Below are 15,667 nucleotides of genomic sequence, written 5' to 3'. Positions count from 1 at the left end.
AAATTGCTGCTCTGCACATAGAAATAAAAAGAGGAAATACTCTTCCTCGTGAATTTTTAATGAATCCCAATTTCTGGAACAACGCAAAGGACCACAAGGGAAAAAATTTCTGCAACATCCCGGAGAGTGTGGCTAAAAGTGTGAGGGGCTTTCTGCGTTTTCCCCCCTGCGTAATTTACATATTTGGCTTACTTTTTCCATTTCTAACACAGGTATTTAATGAGTGTATTTACTTGTTACTAGAATTTTCTCCTACCTCTTAGACTGATGTTTTCTGTTGGTCTTTGCTGTCAGTCCTGAGGCATGGGTGTCTACTCAAATGGAGTGAGAAATCTCTTTTTACCTGCCTCAAACTTGTAAGTTAAGAACGGAGAGGGAAGGAGTTGATTTTGTTCTACAAAAAAGAAAAGAAGTGAAGTGATAGGGCATCTCCATGTTGTGAAAAGCACCAGAGGAGGGACAGTAAACAAGTTACTAATTTTTTCTCATTCCAGATTAAGCGCCTGTAGTTGGTATTTGTATTTAAACAACAAGAAGACAAAAGAAATTGTGAGAAGAGTTTGTCTTTTAATTTCATAAGCACTCACTCACACACACACACACACACACACACACACACACACACACACACACACACACACACACACACACACACACACACACATTCAAAAATACCTACAGAGCGCAAGAAAATTTGTTTCTAAGCCTTAATGCTGGTAACAAAAATAATATTAAAGCTCTTATTTAGTCATAAATTTCTTAATATCTGTATTTTCCTTTTGTTACACAATGGCCGGCCTCTTCTGTTAGAGTAGTTCTCCACTTTTATTCATTCATCCACTTTTTTTTTTTTAACTCAGCTTAATAATAATAATAATTACAATAATAATAATTCATTCAACAACCACACATTTTGAACAACATTCAGAGCTGTAGGATTTTTCTTTTCAAAGTGGTTCTTTTATTCACTAAGTTCTCTGAAAGCAGGTAACTCTTAGCCTGATGCAGAGTCAGGTTTGTATCACGTGTCCGTGTCCTGGCCTGCGTGTGTGTTGATGCCCAGCAGAAAAAGCTTCTGTTAGCCAGCATGCTGTTGTCCCATATGGCTTCAGTCATCTGTCCTCCGTCCCCATGTCTGCCGATAACACTGAAGTAGATGCTTAGGCTGGTCACATGGCTTTTGTAAGCCCTGGAAAAGGCACCTGGGATTCACCGGGTCAGGATGTGGCCAGTTGGAGTTAGTGTTTGAGACAAAAACAATACATTATGTTTACAATATTCACCTGATTTACTAGAAGTCACACTTGAGAGAGGAGCTTCACTGGGAGAAAAAAAAAGACTCAATGTTTCATGTTAAACATTTTAACCAGGAAGACAAAGTTCTAATAGTAACTAAAACATTGCTGCAATATGACTTTAAATGCAACTAGAAAAGGAACACACTCGCAAGACATACACTTCATTTTGCCTGTTTGTGTCAGTGAGTGTTGGGGTGTGTTTATGAGAGAGAAAGAAAGTGAAGAAAGAGGAAATGTATGTATGTGCATGAATTCATTGCTGTTATGTTTTCTGTAGGGATTAGACCGTATGTTATACAGGATTAACTTTGTTGATATGCAAGAGTCCCTCTTATATTTTCAGTCATTATAGAAGAAAGTGGCTGAGTGTTAGCAGCGTTACCTACATGATATTGAAAAGGCACAGTGAGACAGTTCAGGTGCATAAGTGGAAGGAATTTGAGTTTTGAGGAATAAAAAAATTAGGAATCTGATATTATCAAAAAAAAGATTAATGGGGGAGTAAAAAAAGTGTTGCTGTTCCCGACACTGAATCAGCGCTGCACATGAAATTAACATTTAAGCCGAGGCAAAACACGCATGGACCGTGTGGGCTTCATGTATGTAGGCCAGTTGTGGACTGCTTTTACCAACTTGTTTTTGATTTTCGAGTGTTTGAGAGAGTGAAAAACTGGGATGAGGAAGAAGAGAATAAGGAATGCCTTGACGAGATCAGCAGCAAAGACAAAGAGGAAGGAGGAGGAAAAAAGGATGGAACTGCAAGATTTGCACAAATCTTTCGAGAGAAAAGTTGGAAAAGTCTGACCAATGTGCTTCTTATAAGTCTGTGTGTGTGTGTGTGTGTGTGTGTGTGTGTGTGTGTGTGTGTGTGTGTGTGTGTGTGTGTGTGTGTGTGAATGACTTCCTGACCTTAGTCACTTTTATCTCCTTACTCACTACAAACTATTTCCACTGACTGTTAATGTGTGTGTGTTCATGTTTGTTAGTGAGTGACTCATAAAGATATAGTGAAACATGGTGTGGGCAGTACACTCGGATTGCAATACAGGGGTGGGTTTATTTTTTTTATGTGTGTGTGTGTGAGTGTGTGAGATGTGAAGAATATATGCTGTAAGTTTCCTAGTATTGTGGGGTTGTCCAAAGAATTTGCTTCTCGGGCCTTGTGTGGGAATTTGCAGCACTACAAAGTGTGTGTCTGTGTGTGTATGAGTGAGTGAGAGAAAACGAGTGAAAGCGTTATTTATCAGCAACTTAAGTAGAATCTACTTCTTGAATCTGTCATCTAGAGCTTTATAGTGTCTGTTAGTGTAGAGTTGAGGCTTGTTGCCCTCGGCGTGTGTGAACTAAAGCTGTGTAGACGTTTGCGGCTGTGACAGAGAAGTGGACAGGAAAGGCAGCGCTGTCATTTTGAGTGTACGGTCCTTCCTCAGATCCCTTTTTTTTTTGCAGCTGAAAGGACTCAGAATGAATGAATAGCATCTCTTTGTGTGACTGCATGCGCGCTTGCCAATGTGTGTGAATGCTTGTGTGTGTGTCTGCGTGTGTCTATGCATTAAAGATGCTCAAAAAAGGAGCAAATGTGTGTGTTGTCTGTGGAGTTGGAAAGTGTGTGTGAGCTTTTACATATGGTCGTAGGAGAGTGTAAAATCTGAGAGAAAGTAGGAAACGCTGTGCGTATGTGTGCAGTCACACGCGTGGTGTGTTTGTGATTTGTACGTCTGTGTGGGTGTTTGTCTTCTTATCAGCTTGTAAAATGTGATAGAACAGTGGGTAATATTTTTTTCTTAGGTTTAAAGGTTAACAGAGTTTTTTTAATCACCTCAAATACCTTTATAGTCCAAGCATGTTATATCATTTTATAATCTGGAGAAATTCTTTTACTCTATAGTCCTCTGCAGCTGTTAAGCAGTGAACCCCATGGGGGGATTAATACAGGCTTTTCTTAGTTTTAAAAATAAATGCTTGTTTGAGTGCGTATCTTTTGGTCATTTGAATAAATATTGTCTGGAGTGCACCGTCAAGGACCAACATTAACATAAGTTTCATGACATTAATGTAAACACATAAAGTTACGGGTCAGAATCGGCTCGCTACAGTGGAATCATCTTCTGTTTACAAAGCTTCCACGTGTGTCGATAATTCATGTTAAGAAACATAAACACATGTTTTAAAAAAACAAACAAAAAAACAGAACCCCCTCCCAAAAAAAGTCAGGAAATAAACCACAATTTTACAATATGAATATAAATACAGATAAACTGAGTTTTTTTCTTTTCAGGTAGAAATTTCAGTTTTATAAAACTTGAGTTATATCACTGTGAAACATCTGCTCAATAAGAAAAACACTTCGGTTAATCTTTCAGACAACCAGCATGGTCCAGATCATAGAGTAAAGCGCAGACTAAAAGTGTGAAATGACCAAGAGATCTTGATCTATAAGACGAAGAGGGCAGGTCAAAGTTGTTTTCACAGTATGCAGAAATTAAAAAGCAGTCTGAGCTCCTCTTTTCTTATCTAGGTTACATTTTCCTGCTTTCAGTATTCTGTGTTTTTATCCATTCAGTCAGAAGTAAGGCATCAATCCCCCGGCTCTGTTAAGCTCCTCAACTGTCACACACTTTCAAGAAGAAGCTGCACACTTTCTGTGTGTGTGTGTGTGTGTGTGTGTGTGTGTGTGTGTGTGTGTGTGTGTGTGTGTGTGTGTGTGTGTGTGTGTGTGTGTGTGTGTGTGTGTGTGTGTTTGTGCTTTCACACCTAAAAACACGCTAATGAGTGAGTGTATGAAACATCTCATTGAAGTGTCCTTATAACTTCCCGTAAGATAAAACCATTAAATGAAACGCGCTCAAAAACTGTTAGCGAAGAGGTGAAGGATGAGATCGCCCTTTTTTTTTAAAATGGTGTCACGTGTGTATTGCATGCAGTGTGTATGTGTGTGTGTTTGTGGAGGGGGGGGGGGGTATGAGACAGAGTATCCAAGCGTCAATCATTGGGTACCGGATATGATGTGTGAGCACCAAACGTCTGTTGCCATGGCAACAAAGCAAACATCACAGTGATGTAGCCAGTACATAACACAAAATATTCACAAATAGAAATAGCAACCCCTGTTTGTGTGCATGCGTGTTTGTGCTCTTATGTGTGTGAGAGTGTGTGAGAGTGTGTGACATGTGTGCGTGTCACTTTCCACTGAGAGGAGGAACTTCTCTCTCAGTGTGCTCACATGTGCTGAAACACCAACATATTAGTGGTCGCTCCGTCTTATAGCGTCTCTCAGTCTGCCTGCGAACAGAAACGGATAATCAGAGGGTTTCCTGTAAATTATTTAAACTGTTCCAGGTCATTTATCTTTATGCACTCTTGTTATATTTGCAAAGCAACCATTTTCCCCCATTGCTGTTTCTGTCAATGTCAATACTACAACAAAATATTTTGGGCTTTTTTTTTTCTTTTTTTGCATTTACTGAGATCAACATGAATGAGAAAGCCCTGAATTCACCAACCAAAATGTGAAAGCTAGGCTCTCTGTAGCGATGAACTCAATGACCTTGCTGCTCTAAAGGACTTCAATAAGTTGTTCTGCTCTTGTATCCAAATCTTGGTTTCAACAGAAACTCCAGCTTACTATGTATGGCCACAAAGCGAAACTGCTCGCTCTCTGCTGCATCATCATGACCGTGAACGGGACTGCTGTTCACACCAAAGAGCCTCTGAACAGAAAGTTAAACCTATTCTACAGACATGTCACAGGAGACATGCTTCTGTTCAAATTTTGATCTCGGAGTTTGATGTATCGAATCAAAATTTACTATTTTGCAGTTTTTCAAATGAATTGTGCATAGTTTTCTGTATTTGACTCAGTGTTGCTCACATTCATAAACACGCAGTTTGTGCAACACTGGGTAAGCATGTCACGCTCCTTGTGGTACATGTGAAAACACTCTTAGACTGTTGTTTTGCTCTTGGATACGTCGTTTCCCCTTCTCGACCGCTTTCCTCTGTCTCATTTTTTATTTTTATTTCTAAAAAAATTATGACACATTTGTTTTAACCCTTCGCTCCATCGCATTGCAGTGGCTTCGCCTCCCCTCCTCTTCACTTCGTTCTCTTCATCCTGGTCTACCCGGATACGGATACCCGGGAATAACATCCCCACTCCCTCCCGCCCCCTGCTTTACGTAACGCTTAAAACCCTGCATATCCTCCCTGGCCATGGCAACAACCACATCTGGATCACACAGCCATCTAGACTGGCACTGAAGCGCATGTGAAGCCCTCAAGACTTACCACAAAAGTCATGTGCACCGATAATCCTGTTTCCTATTTGGCGGAGCATACTTTGGGGAGATTCTCTAAATGCACTGGTGCAGAGGGACTCCTTAGTCTGAGGTGCCTCCAAGACTTTGAATGTGTGCACGTAAAGTTAGACCAATATGCAGATTTGTTATTTCCTCTTCATTATCTTGATTTAGTCCTGCGTTTATTCATTTTAGGAGATGTCAGTCTTATTGTGCTCCTCATATCCCAAAGTTTGGAATGAGGAGAGTTTTAAATAGCATAGGAATTCCTTTCTCTCTCCTTCATCCCATTCTCTTCCTCTGCTTTCCTTGCATCTCCTGCTCCTCAGTTAGTGCTCTGCTTTTCTGCTTCTGTCGTCTGCTGGCCATTTTTCTGCAGGCTAGTAGTGCCCCCAGATGGCCAAATACATACATTACAAGTTCATTCCCGCAGTAAACGACAGGTTCGGGGTCTCCAAACGCTGGTCTGGAGTTTGTGTTCTATGATTTTTTCCCCAGTGCTGATTAGCCTTAATTGAGAGGAAAGGTTCAGTTGATCTGCAATGTTTTATATGGACTATAACCTGTGTTTTGTGGGCTATGTTGTCTACTCATTTCCCATGAGTAGATCTCCTTGATACGACCAAACGAACGCTTTTTGCAGTATTTTTGATAGATTTTTCTCTTAACTAAATTACAAAAAAAAACTTAAAGGACTCCACGTTTTCTAGAACATGACCTGTCTGAATCTTAGACCCATGCATCATAGTGTCCATAAGGCAATAAGTGTAGTATTTTTGAACTTTATTTGGGTGCATTAGATAGTGACGGTCAGTTGCAGACTTGTGACCACGGGTGACTCAGGGACCTGTGCCCAACATAGCTGTTGCCATGGTAACTGCAAAGGACTGGTGGATCGAGTTATAATTGGACAGAGCAAATGGTGGGTTGTGGGAGGGAGAGACACTGAGCACAGGGGTGGGAGATGAATTAAGGGATGAGAGGGATGGGATGGGAAAGAGCGAGGTGGTGCTCCTCCTGCACAGTGCCAGCGTAGGTAAAGAGGAGGAGGGAAAGTTTCTTTCTTGCACGCAGTCACGTGGCATTTGACAGATGTAATTGGGAGGTAGAGACATGCATACATGCACACATTAAAAGGCATGATGACCGTAACAGGAGACAGCCAATGAAAGCTGCTGAACACCTACACACAGATACTGCACCGCCAGCACGGCAGCAGGCACAGATAGTTATGCTAAGCTAAGGGGAATTTCTCTTCTACTGTTTTTTCACACCTCTCTTACGCCTGCCTTTTTTCACCGCTTATCTCAGTTCTATATGACTAAGCTCTAAAATGCTGTGGTTTCAAACCAGGGTTTTGTGCTTACCTCACCTCCTCCCTCCACAGGCAGTTTAAAACTTTAGAAAACATCTTTATGTGCTCATAGAGTTGCATAACTGTCTAATTTGAAGCTGAGGTGATGAAACGACTTTTGATGTACTTTTCGTTGCATTTATTAATCGGACTGGAGATGAAAAAATATTTAATTATTGAATAACCAAATAATTATTCTTGTTAAACAGTGTGATAATGTTTGTTTTAATGTCTGAAATATGAGAAATATGCTTTGCAGTTTCTAAATGGTAGTTCCAAATAACTTCTTTCCTAAACCCTGACTTTATTCGCTGTCATAAATGATGGGGGTAAAAAAGAAAATCAGAACACTTAATAGCTTCAAGGTTTGTCTGTGGTCTTGTAACTAAAACTTTAGTTGCCTGCGGATTTGGTATCTGACTCTGACCCCTATTATTTGTCTGTGGGCCTAGAACCTAAACCTAACCCTGAGTATTTGTTCTCTGACTTTGTACTGCCTTTCAGTGTGTTTCGTACTTAACCTTTGGGCCTAATTACAATCCATCGCCTTGCCCTTAACCTAAACACTAAACTTAACTACTTGGTTTTTGTACTAACCCTTGGATACCCATCTACATCCCTAACCTAACCTTAACTGGATTATTTCAGAAGACATCCTGGAATTTGCCATTCCTTTTAACATACTCAAGCACAGTTGAAATCCATATTAAGCAAAGCATTCTGACAGCAACAGACTTGATTGGTGTGCACTGGTGTGTGCTTTCCTTTGATATTCCTATTCCAAACCCCACAGTCGACAGATAGGCAGAGGCTGTCACTGTTAACCTTTCACTAATTAAACTCTGATAAGGGGGAAATACAGTGGAGTGATTGTCGAAATAGTGAAAACCATTCAATTTGATTGACTTATTGATTATTGGTCTTAAAAGTGTAGCTCTACCTGCTAATCTACCCAGAGTTTAGCTTAAATCAAACCCAACCCAAGAATGTACTGAAAAGTCACCACTCTGCTCTGAATCAATGGTCAGATGTACTTCATTACCAACAACTTGTAATGTTTACCCAGGGTTGAAACCACTAAGCAGCCCTAGTAATCCCTCTTCTCCACCCTGTCCTCTCTCAACCTCTTTCCTTTCTCTCACACAGCCAAGCTGTCAGCCTCCCAGCTTACCACGCTGTTTGCTAGATTGACTTGTTGAGAGCTCAGTGCACTTGATAAGCCTGTAATCTCTTACTTTCTGGCTTGTCTTCTAATGCCTCATAGTTGAACCCTTTTCTGGAAACATCCTGTGTAAGACAGTAGATGCAGTCCCACCAAATTTTGTATTCATTTTCGTTTTTACAAGATACTTTGTCAATGCCAATAGACCAAGAAGACAAAGGCATGTTGTAGTTTGATGAAGATGAAATGTAGGCCGAATGAAAATTTCCCCTTTGGTTAAGATTTTTCCTTATTCAAGTACTGACAGTTGAAAAAAATAATTTGGTGTTTTTGATTGGAAAATGTTTCCCAGGATGGAGAGGGTTAACTCTTTTTTTTTTACCACCAAGCACAGCAGCTGCCAGTGGCTCTCACAACCTCATTGGTTCACTCCCTAGCTCATGATGAGTAATTAAGTCCCTCCCAGTATTGTATCTGTCTTATGGAAAGATGAGCTAAGCAAAGCATGACTTCTGGGCTCATGACAAAAAAAAAAACAAATCACGAATACAAACCATCTACCTTTCTGTCCAAGGGTTGTCAAACCTGAACTATATCTTCAAATGCTTTGTCTCTCTCTGCCTCCCCCATCTGTGCCCCCCATGGCCCTCCTCCTTTTTAAAGAAGTTCTGTTTTCACAAGTTGTTTTCTCTCCACCCACCTACCCACCTCCTCCATCCCTCCCTCCCTGCCTCTCCTGCTGAAAATGACTCTCTGTCTATTTTTACCCTCTACTCCTCTCTACTCTTTGCCCATTCCACCCATTTTCCCTCTCTTTCAAACCACCCCTACTCTCTGTTTTTAATTCTGTTCTCTCTCATTCCCTTTCCTTTCCCTGAAATTGTTGCATCAGAACACTTAAAATGCTGTCTGGAGGAGGCACATTTGAATGATGGAGAGATGGAAAAATGTTTGGGGATTTGAGGCTTTTCTTATGATGGAAAATTACATCACTTGCCTCTTTACAGTTAGTCGTGTTCCTGGCAGAAAAAAAAGGTAGCATGGCCAATACATGTAGCCCTCTTGTGAAATAACATAGGTGATTTGTGTGATTATTGAATTAAAAGACAAGAAAATTAAACTGCATGCAAGACGATCCTGAATGCTTAATATAATTAAGGGTTTTGAATATGCTTTGTCATTTTAACCTAAAAGCCCTTGTCAATATACATCTCCTGTGCAAATCGCATAGAAAGACCAAACGCACCACGGAGTAAACAGCATATTGCTCACTAGTGCCTCCCTGCATTTGAAGGTCTTTGTAGGTATTTGTAAGGGGGAGGGACCTCGTCTAAGTTCTTTTACGCTGTTGGTTGGCCTACATCTGAGCGAAAGTTTTTGATTCGTGGTTTGAAACATCTCTCAGGGTTTACTACGAGTCCTGCTCCAATGACATGAGCCCAGGGTGGGTCTATGGGGAGACACACAAACAGACAGATTTCTAAGGTATTACTTCAATGACAGCGACTGTTTCTACGCAGATAGGGTAGAGTTACTTTGTAATTTTCATTCTGTTGATGTGTTGGTAAAATGACTCTAGTTTCTGCAGTGTAGATAACCTCTGGTTGCTAAGCCGGCTGAAATTTGCATATGACTGGCATTCCAGTGCACATACGGACCAATCAGGGCTGACGGCGGGCAGATGACGGGTGGCTGCCTTGGCCAATGACCGAGTGATAGTTGCCGAGAAGAGGCGGGACAAGGCTGGGCGAGGTTGACAGGACGTGAAGAGGAGGGGGGCGAGTACAGGGGGGGCAAGCAGCCTAGTTTACAACAAGAGGAAGAGGGAGGGAAAGAAAGGGCCAGGGCTTGCGAAAGAGAGAAAGAACGAAACAGAAATTAAGGGAGTAAACTCGGACCTGGAACTGTGAAGATGATACAAGAGGACTTTGATGGATCGAATAACCCTCGTAACATCAAGTATTAACCGAACCGGACGGTGCGCGCGCCGATGTCGTCCGCCCGGAGTGGCTAGCTAACCTGCTGTAGACGGACGGACCTTATCAACGGCTTTAACCGTAACGTTACTGTACCTCTCCCCGTAAAGCCTCTTGTCTGGTTCGTGTCCAGAATTTAGGTATCTTCAAGCGGCCACTCGTTCACTGCCTTGGGTGGAAGAAAGAAATATACAGCAGCAATTCATCCCTGTTTTTTGTCCTCGCTGAGTGGAGCCAGGAGTCCTCACCGTGGTCGCTTTTATTGCTGTGTTGTAGACTCATCAGTTGCTAGCTAACCGTCAGGTCTGTGGCCAGATTGGCCAGGTAGAGAACAGGGTGGTACATTGAACAGATACCAGCTAAGCTCTGGGTTGTAGTGGATACGGCAGCAGTGTTGGCTTGCTCTCTTGATAAACAAACTGATGGATAGTGGGCTGGTTAGCACTGGGTGATGGATGAATGCACCAGATTTATAGTCAACGGCATCTGCTTAAGCGTAGTAAACACGCATAACCCCAAGTTGCTCGCCATCCTTTCGTTGGCGATCTTCAATTTTGACGGGTTGTCAGGTTAAGACAGGTGCATAGTGCTATTAAAACGGTCAGGTAACGGGTAAAACAAGTTAGTTTTTTCTGTAGTTCATGTCTCAAAAGGTGTTGGTCGGAATATTTTGGCAGCAAATACTGACAAATACGTCTTTGTTGTTGAGACATGAGAGAAATTGCGTTTCTTTTGCCTCTGTCTGTGCGACGGGTGCACGACCAGGGGCGTTCCCGGGAGGTTGGTCCAATATGGAGTGGTGCACTTGAGGCTCCGATTGTTGCAAGAGGCAGCTAAATGATCACCTCTGGTGTTTATTTTATGAATCAGCAAATATCAAAGCCTGGGTGATTATGTAAACAGTGCACACTTGGACAATAAGCAGATTCTTAACGCCGCCCTAAGTCACAAGTAGACGAATCACCTTAGCTTTGATCGCCCCACTTTGCTTGTTGCGGTGCTGTATAGCCTGATCGATAAGGTGCCCTCATACAGCAGCCTTGGAGTTGCTACACTTGGGAGCTTTGTGTGCTTTTTGATACCTACCGAGCCCACCTGTCTGCATATGCATTGTAGCGCAGAGCGTGGATAGACATGGCCCTGAAAGACTGCGTAGTTTTCGGGTGGATGTTTTAATCCAGGCCGTGGATGGGCTCGAGGCCTTGTTAACCCTTTCTTGACCAAGCTGCTGTAGTAATGTAAACAAACAGGGAGAGAGGGCATCGGGGGTAATTAGACCAAAGGGAGGAGGAACCTTTCCTTCAGTCATAATCATCCTATAAGTAGGTCGTACAAACACTGTTGCATTTTTACAGATTTAAACTAAGTTTCGGATTGTATTATAAACGTTTATTGTACATTTTGTCCACTGATGTGAGATAGTTCGTGTGCGATATTTGATTGCGGCATTCACTGATAGGCAGGGATGAACTCTACCTGGGAGATTTTTTTCTTTTTTTACTTGCTTTTGAACCGAAAAGAGAAACCTTCCCTTTGTCATATCTTCCAGTCTTCATCATGCAGGCTTATGATGGCTTCGTTATTTTACAACCTGTAAGAATGAGACAGATACAAACGCCCGTGTGCACGTTTAATTATCTGTGAGCCTGCCAACATCATCATCATCATCTCGAAATTTTGGACGAATTATGTTTACCAACCAGAATTGAGCACTGTTTTTTGCGTAAAGGATTTTTTAAAAGGACGTATCAGTTTGGATTTCTGGGAGAAATATCAAGGATTTAATTAAACCATGTTCTCATCAGAGAACCCTCAGTATCTCCGCCAAGGATTAAGCATGTTTGGTTAGTCCATGTCACTTACATCACTGTTTATTTGCTCAGCAATTCTTACATGCAGCTGTATTTCATAACTGCTTTGTCATAGAACTATGCAGGTCTCAGGTGTTAAATTAAAAACCCAGACTTTTATGGGAAACTATTTGTTAGTTTAAGTTTTTTGGGACAGAGCATCTTTTAAAGGAGATTATCTTAATAAAGGATACAAAGATTAAAGCTGTCTCTTGTTCATTCACGATGGTTCAGATTGTACCAGCTTTTGTTCTCCGTCCAGTCTGTTATTGAGAACAGTGAGTCCTTTTGTACATCTGCTGTTTTTGGTATTTTACTAGTGAACTGGCTGAAGGTTTGTAACTGTGACAGTACTAATACTCCCAGTAGTTCTTGGAGTAGTGTTACTTCTGCTGTGAAGTAACTGCATTGAGTTAATTCCTGATTAGGATTTAGATTAGACTCCTTATTTATGGTGCTTTCACTCCAACTAAAATTTATACTACGAGGAAACTAATCTTAAAAAAGAAACAGTTTGATTAAAGCAGAAATGATAATTTCAGATATGAGTCTTTCCTCAAGGGCCCTTCCTCAACTTATAGAGGGATCATATTTTGGTTTGATACAAGTGGACTCAGTTCTTGGGACTGTTATATCTGAGCAGGAGATTGTACTTTGAGGTTACAGACCTCAGACTGTGTAAGCTGTTAGCACTAAACAATGCTGTTTCCTTTGCAGTGTGGACCAATGTTGAGCCGCGGTCAGTCCCAGTCTTTCCCTGGCATTCATTGGTCCCTTTCCTGGCACCCACCCAATCAGATGCTTCTTCTCAGCCAGGGGAAGGCCAGCACCCTGTCAACCACCCCCAAGCAGCCAGTCTGAAGTCAGGTACTGATAATGTTTAAGCTGGACCCCATGGCTGTGAAAAACATGTGCTCAACAAATTCACATCTATGTCTTTGCATTTAATCCCGTTTCAAATACTCTGCGCTGAACAAACATCTCTTTGTTATTCTTCCCTAGAGAGTCAGGGGGTGGCCGCTCTGTCACAAGAGCCTGCAGAGGCACCTCCCACAGTAGAGAGAGGTTCCCTGTCCAGGCCTCCCCCCTCTTCTGATGAGCCACCTCCAGAGAAGGAGAAAGGAGAAGCAGAGAGAGAGAGGCCTGACAGTGAGACAGAAAGCGACGTAGATGACCCGTGAGTGGAGAAAATGCTTCACGGAGATTTTAGATGTGAAAATGTGAAAGAGTCGAGAAAGATACCGAGCTGCAGCTATTCTTTTCTCACTGTTCATTTTATAAGAGTGGTTATGTATTGTTCAAGTCAGCCTTCACAGTAATTTTCTGTGTGGTACTGTGTACCCACACATACAGTAAGGGAGTGTGATATTTTCTGTATCCTCACGCTAATTTGGGCAGAAGAGCTCAATGCCAGAACAAAGCAGATGGGAACAAAAGCATTCCATCTCTGGGCTTTATCACTATATGAAAGGCAGTGGCCAGCCTGACAGGCAGTGAAATGGATGAGCTATCTGCTGAATCTGCTGATGTATCTCATGGGAGTTGAACTACTTGGGCTCTGTATCTACATCTGATAGACTTACAGCTGTAAGATAAATGATTGTAGTTACAGGGTTGCTTTGTTTTTCTCTAAATGGAGAGTTGTGCTTACATATAAATCTGCAATTGTGTTTTTTCCCCAAAGAGAGTTTTTATGATAAATAACTTGGGGCTTTTCCCCTTTCAGCTTCCTCCCAGGAGTTGTTCCAGAGCAGCCTCTCTCCACGTCCCCAGTAAAGAGACGCACTCAGTCTCTCAGTGCACTGCCCAAAGACGGCGATAAGAACAGCCCTGGAAAGGTAATTTTTTACCACTTTGGCCAGAACGTCTAAATCCTTTAAGTGTGTCTTTTACAAAAATATGCCTGACAGTATCTCTGTTTTTTTTTCAGAGGGAAAAGGACCATATCAGGCGACCTATGAATGCATTTATGATTTTCAGTAAGCGCCATCGAGCTCTGGTGCACCAGCGGCATCCAAACCAGGACAACAGAACAGTGAGCAAGATTCTTGGGGAGTGGTGGTATGCTCTGGGACCAAAGGAGAAACAGAAGTATCATGATTTGGCCTTTCAGGTACACCAGTGCATTTTCAGTCAAAAACCTCTGCCCAGAAAGTGTTGTATGTTATAGCCTAATGCTCCTGTGCTAACCTTTGGCTCAGAAAGTTTATCCTCTTTTCCTTGTTCTTCTTTCTACTTTCAGGTGAAAGAAGCACACTTCAAGGCTCACCCAGACTGGAAATGGTGCAACAAAGACAGGAAGAAGTCCAGCTCTGAAGGCCGCGGGGTCCCAGGGGGGAAAGACATCAGAGAGAGGAGCATGTCTGAGTCCACAGGTCACTTCATTTAGCTCTGCAATCGAAACATTTAAAAGGTTGAATCATTGGTTATTTTCTATAGGCTTATCTCCCTCGTCATCTAAAAGGTGTAATTTCTCCCCCCTTATAGAACCCCACTCTGTGGAGCTGAAGGGGGTCGGCCCAGGTATGGTGGGTGTGTCTGAAAGGAGTACAGGGGAAGGTCATGTGAGCCAACTTACCCGTCCCAGAGCCTTCTCTCAAAGTGCCATGCACAGCCTAGAGCGGGTTGACAGGGGGAATACACAGGCCCTGGCAGAGCTGGCACAGGTAAGAGAAACACAGCTCATAGACTGAGGACCCCATGTTTTATGTACAGTTAGTATATTCTTTATGAAAGGTGGACACCATCCTCTCTGCTTTGTACACAAGCAATGTTCGACTTCTTTTTTGGAAACTTGTCACAATAAAAGCTATTTTGTTTTTTAAAAGAACCACTGAAATAGAAATGGTTATCTCTAGAAGATTGTGTTTGGCTCCTCTCCTACATTAGATACACTGAAGTCACACTGAAACACCTGGGAGGTAGAAGTAATGTTAAAACACTGAACAGTAAAACAAGTTAAAGAAAAAAAAGAAGTCAAACTTTTCAAATAAGTTTTTTCTCCAGAGCTTTTTCCCCTCTTTTTTTCAGATGTGTGGGGACAGTGGCAGTCAGTTTTCCAGTCATGCCCCACCCTTGTCACAATCCCAGCGGGGAATCAGCGAGGATATGACTAGTGACGAGGAGCGCATGGTCATCTGTGAAGAAGAGGGGGACGATGATGTCATTGGTGAGAGAACCAGACCTTCTCTGTTAATCAGTCTAAATGTTCAATTAGATTTGTTGCAGTATTATTACACTGCTTCTGATGCTGTCGGCCCACTTTATAGTAGCTGCACACTAAAATCTAATTAAATGGCAATAAATGAGACAATGACATCAGTCAGAAGTAGAACATGATGTTTGTTTCTCTTTTACAAATTTAAGTTTTGTGCATCACTTGAACATGTTTTTACTTTTAACTGTTGTTTTTTGTGGCTGAACTGTTTGAAGCTTTTTACCAAGAACCACATGACGGCTGATTTGGTCTCTTATAGAATCTAGTTAGGTTGGGTTAGTGAATTGGTGGAATACCTAGTGTAGCTGTAGTGTATGTTTTTTTTTCTTCACAGAGGACCCTTATCCTAGCAGTTCCATAGACCTAAAGTGTAAGGAGCGGGTGACTGACAGCGACAGTGAGAACGGTTCTGGAGACGAAAGTGATCGGAAGGTAACTATCCTGAGCAACCGTTTTATCCTCCAATTGGTCTATCATTTGTTCTCAGCTTTGTGTTTACTTGAAATAATTTT

General features: G+C 41.9%; 1 protein-coding gene across 3 annotated transcripts in view; it reads left to right on the top strand.

Annotated features, from left to right (window-relative positions):
* cicb (capicua transcriptional repressor b) overlaps positions 1–15,667 on the top strand; it is a 34,938-nt gene that overhangs the window by 9,944 nt on the left and 9,327 nt on the right. For all 3 annotated transcript variants that reach the window (XM_074683348.1, XM_074683347.1, XM_074683346.1), the window contains exons 3-10: positions 12,656–12,805; positions 12,941–13,115; positions 13,665–13,776; positions 13,869–14,051; positions 14,181–14,313; positions 14,426–14,604; positions 14,969–15,107; positions 15,490–15,587. In XM_074683348.1, the coding sequence (XP_074539449.1) occupies positions 12,656–12,805; positions 12,941–13,115; positions 13,665–13,776; positions 13,869–14,051; positions 14,181–14,313; positions 14,426–14,604; positions 14,969–15,107; positions 15,490–15,587 (1,169 nt within the window). The remainder of the gene's footprint in view (positions 1–12,655; positions 12,806–12,940; positions 13,116–13,664; positions 13,777–13,868; positions 14,052–14,180; positions 14,314–14,425; positions 14,605–14,968; positions 15,108–15,489; positions 15,588–15,667) is intronic.

This window comes from Halichoeres trimaculatus, unplaced genomic scaffold (assembly GCF_033239565.1).
Source record: "Halichoeres trimaculatus isolate MK-OKI-2021-1 unplaced genomic scaffold, fHalTri1.1 fHalTri1_scaffold_12, whole genome shotgun sequence".
In the NCBI taxonomy this organism is placed as follows: Eukaryota; Metazoa; Chordata; class Actinopteri; order Labriformes; family Labridae; genus Halichoeres; species Halichoeres trimaculatus.
The sequence above is the reverse complement of the archived record's forward strand: the minus strand, read 5'-3'. Positions and strand labels throughout refer to the sequence as shown.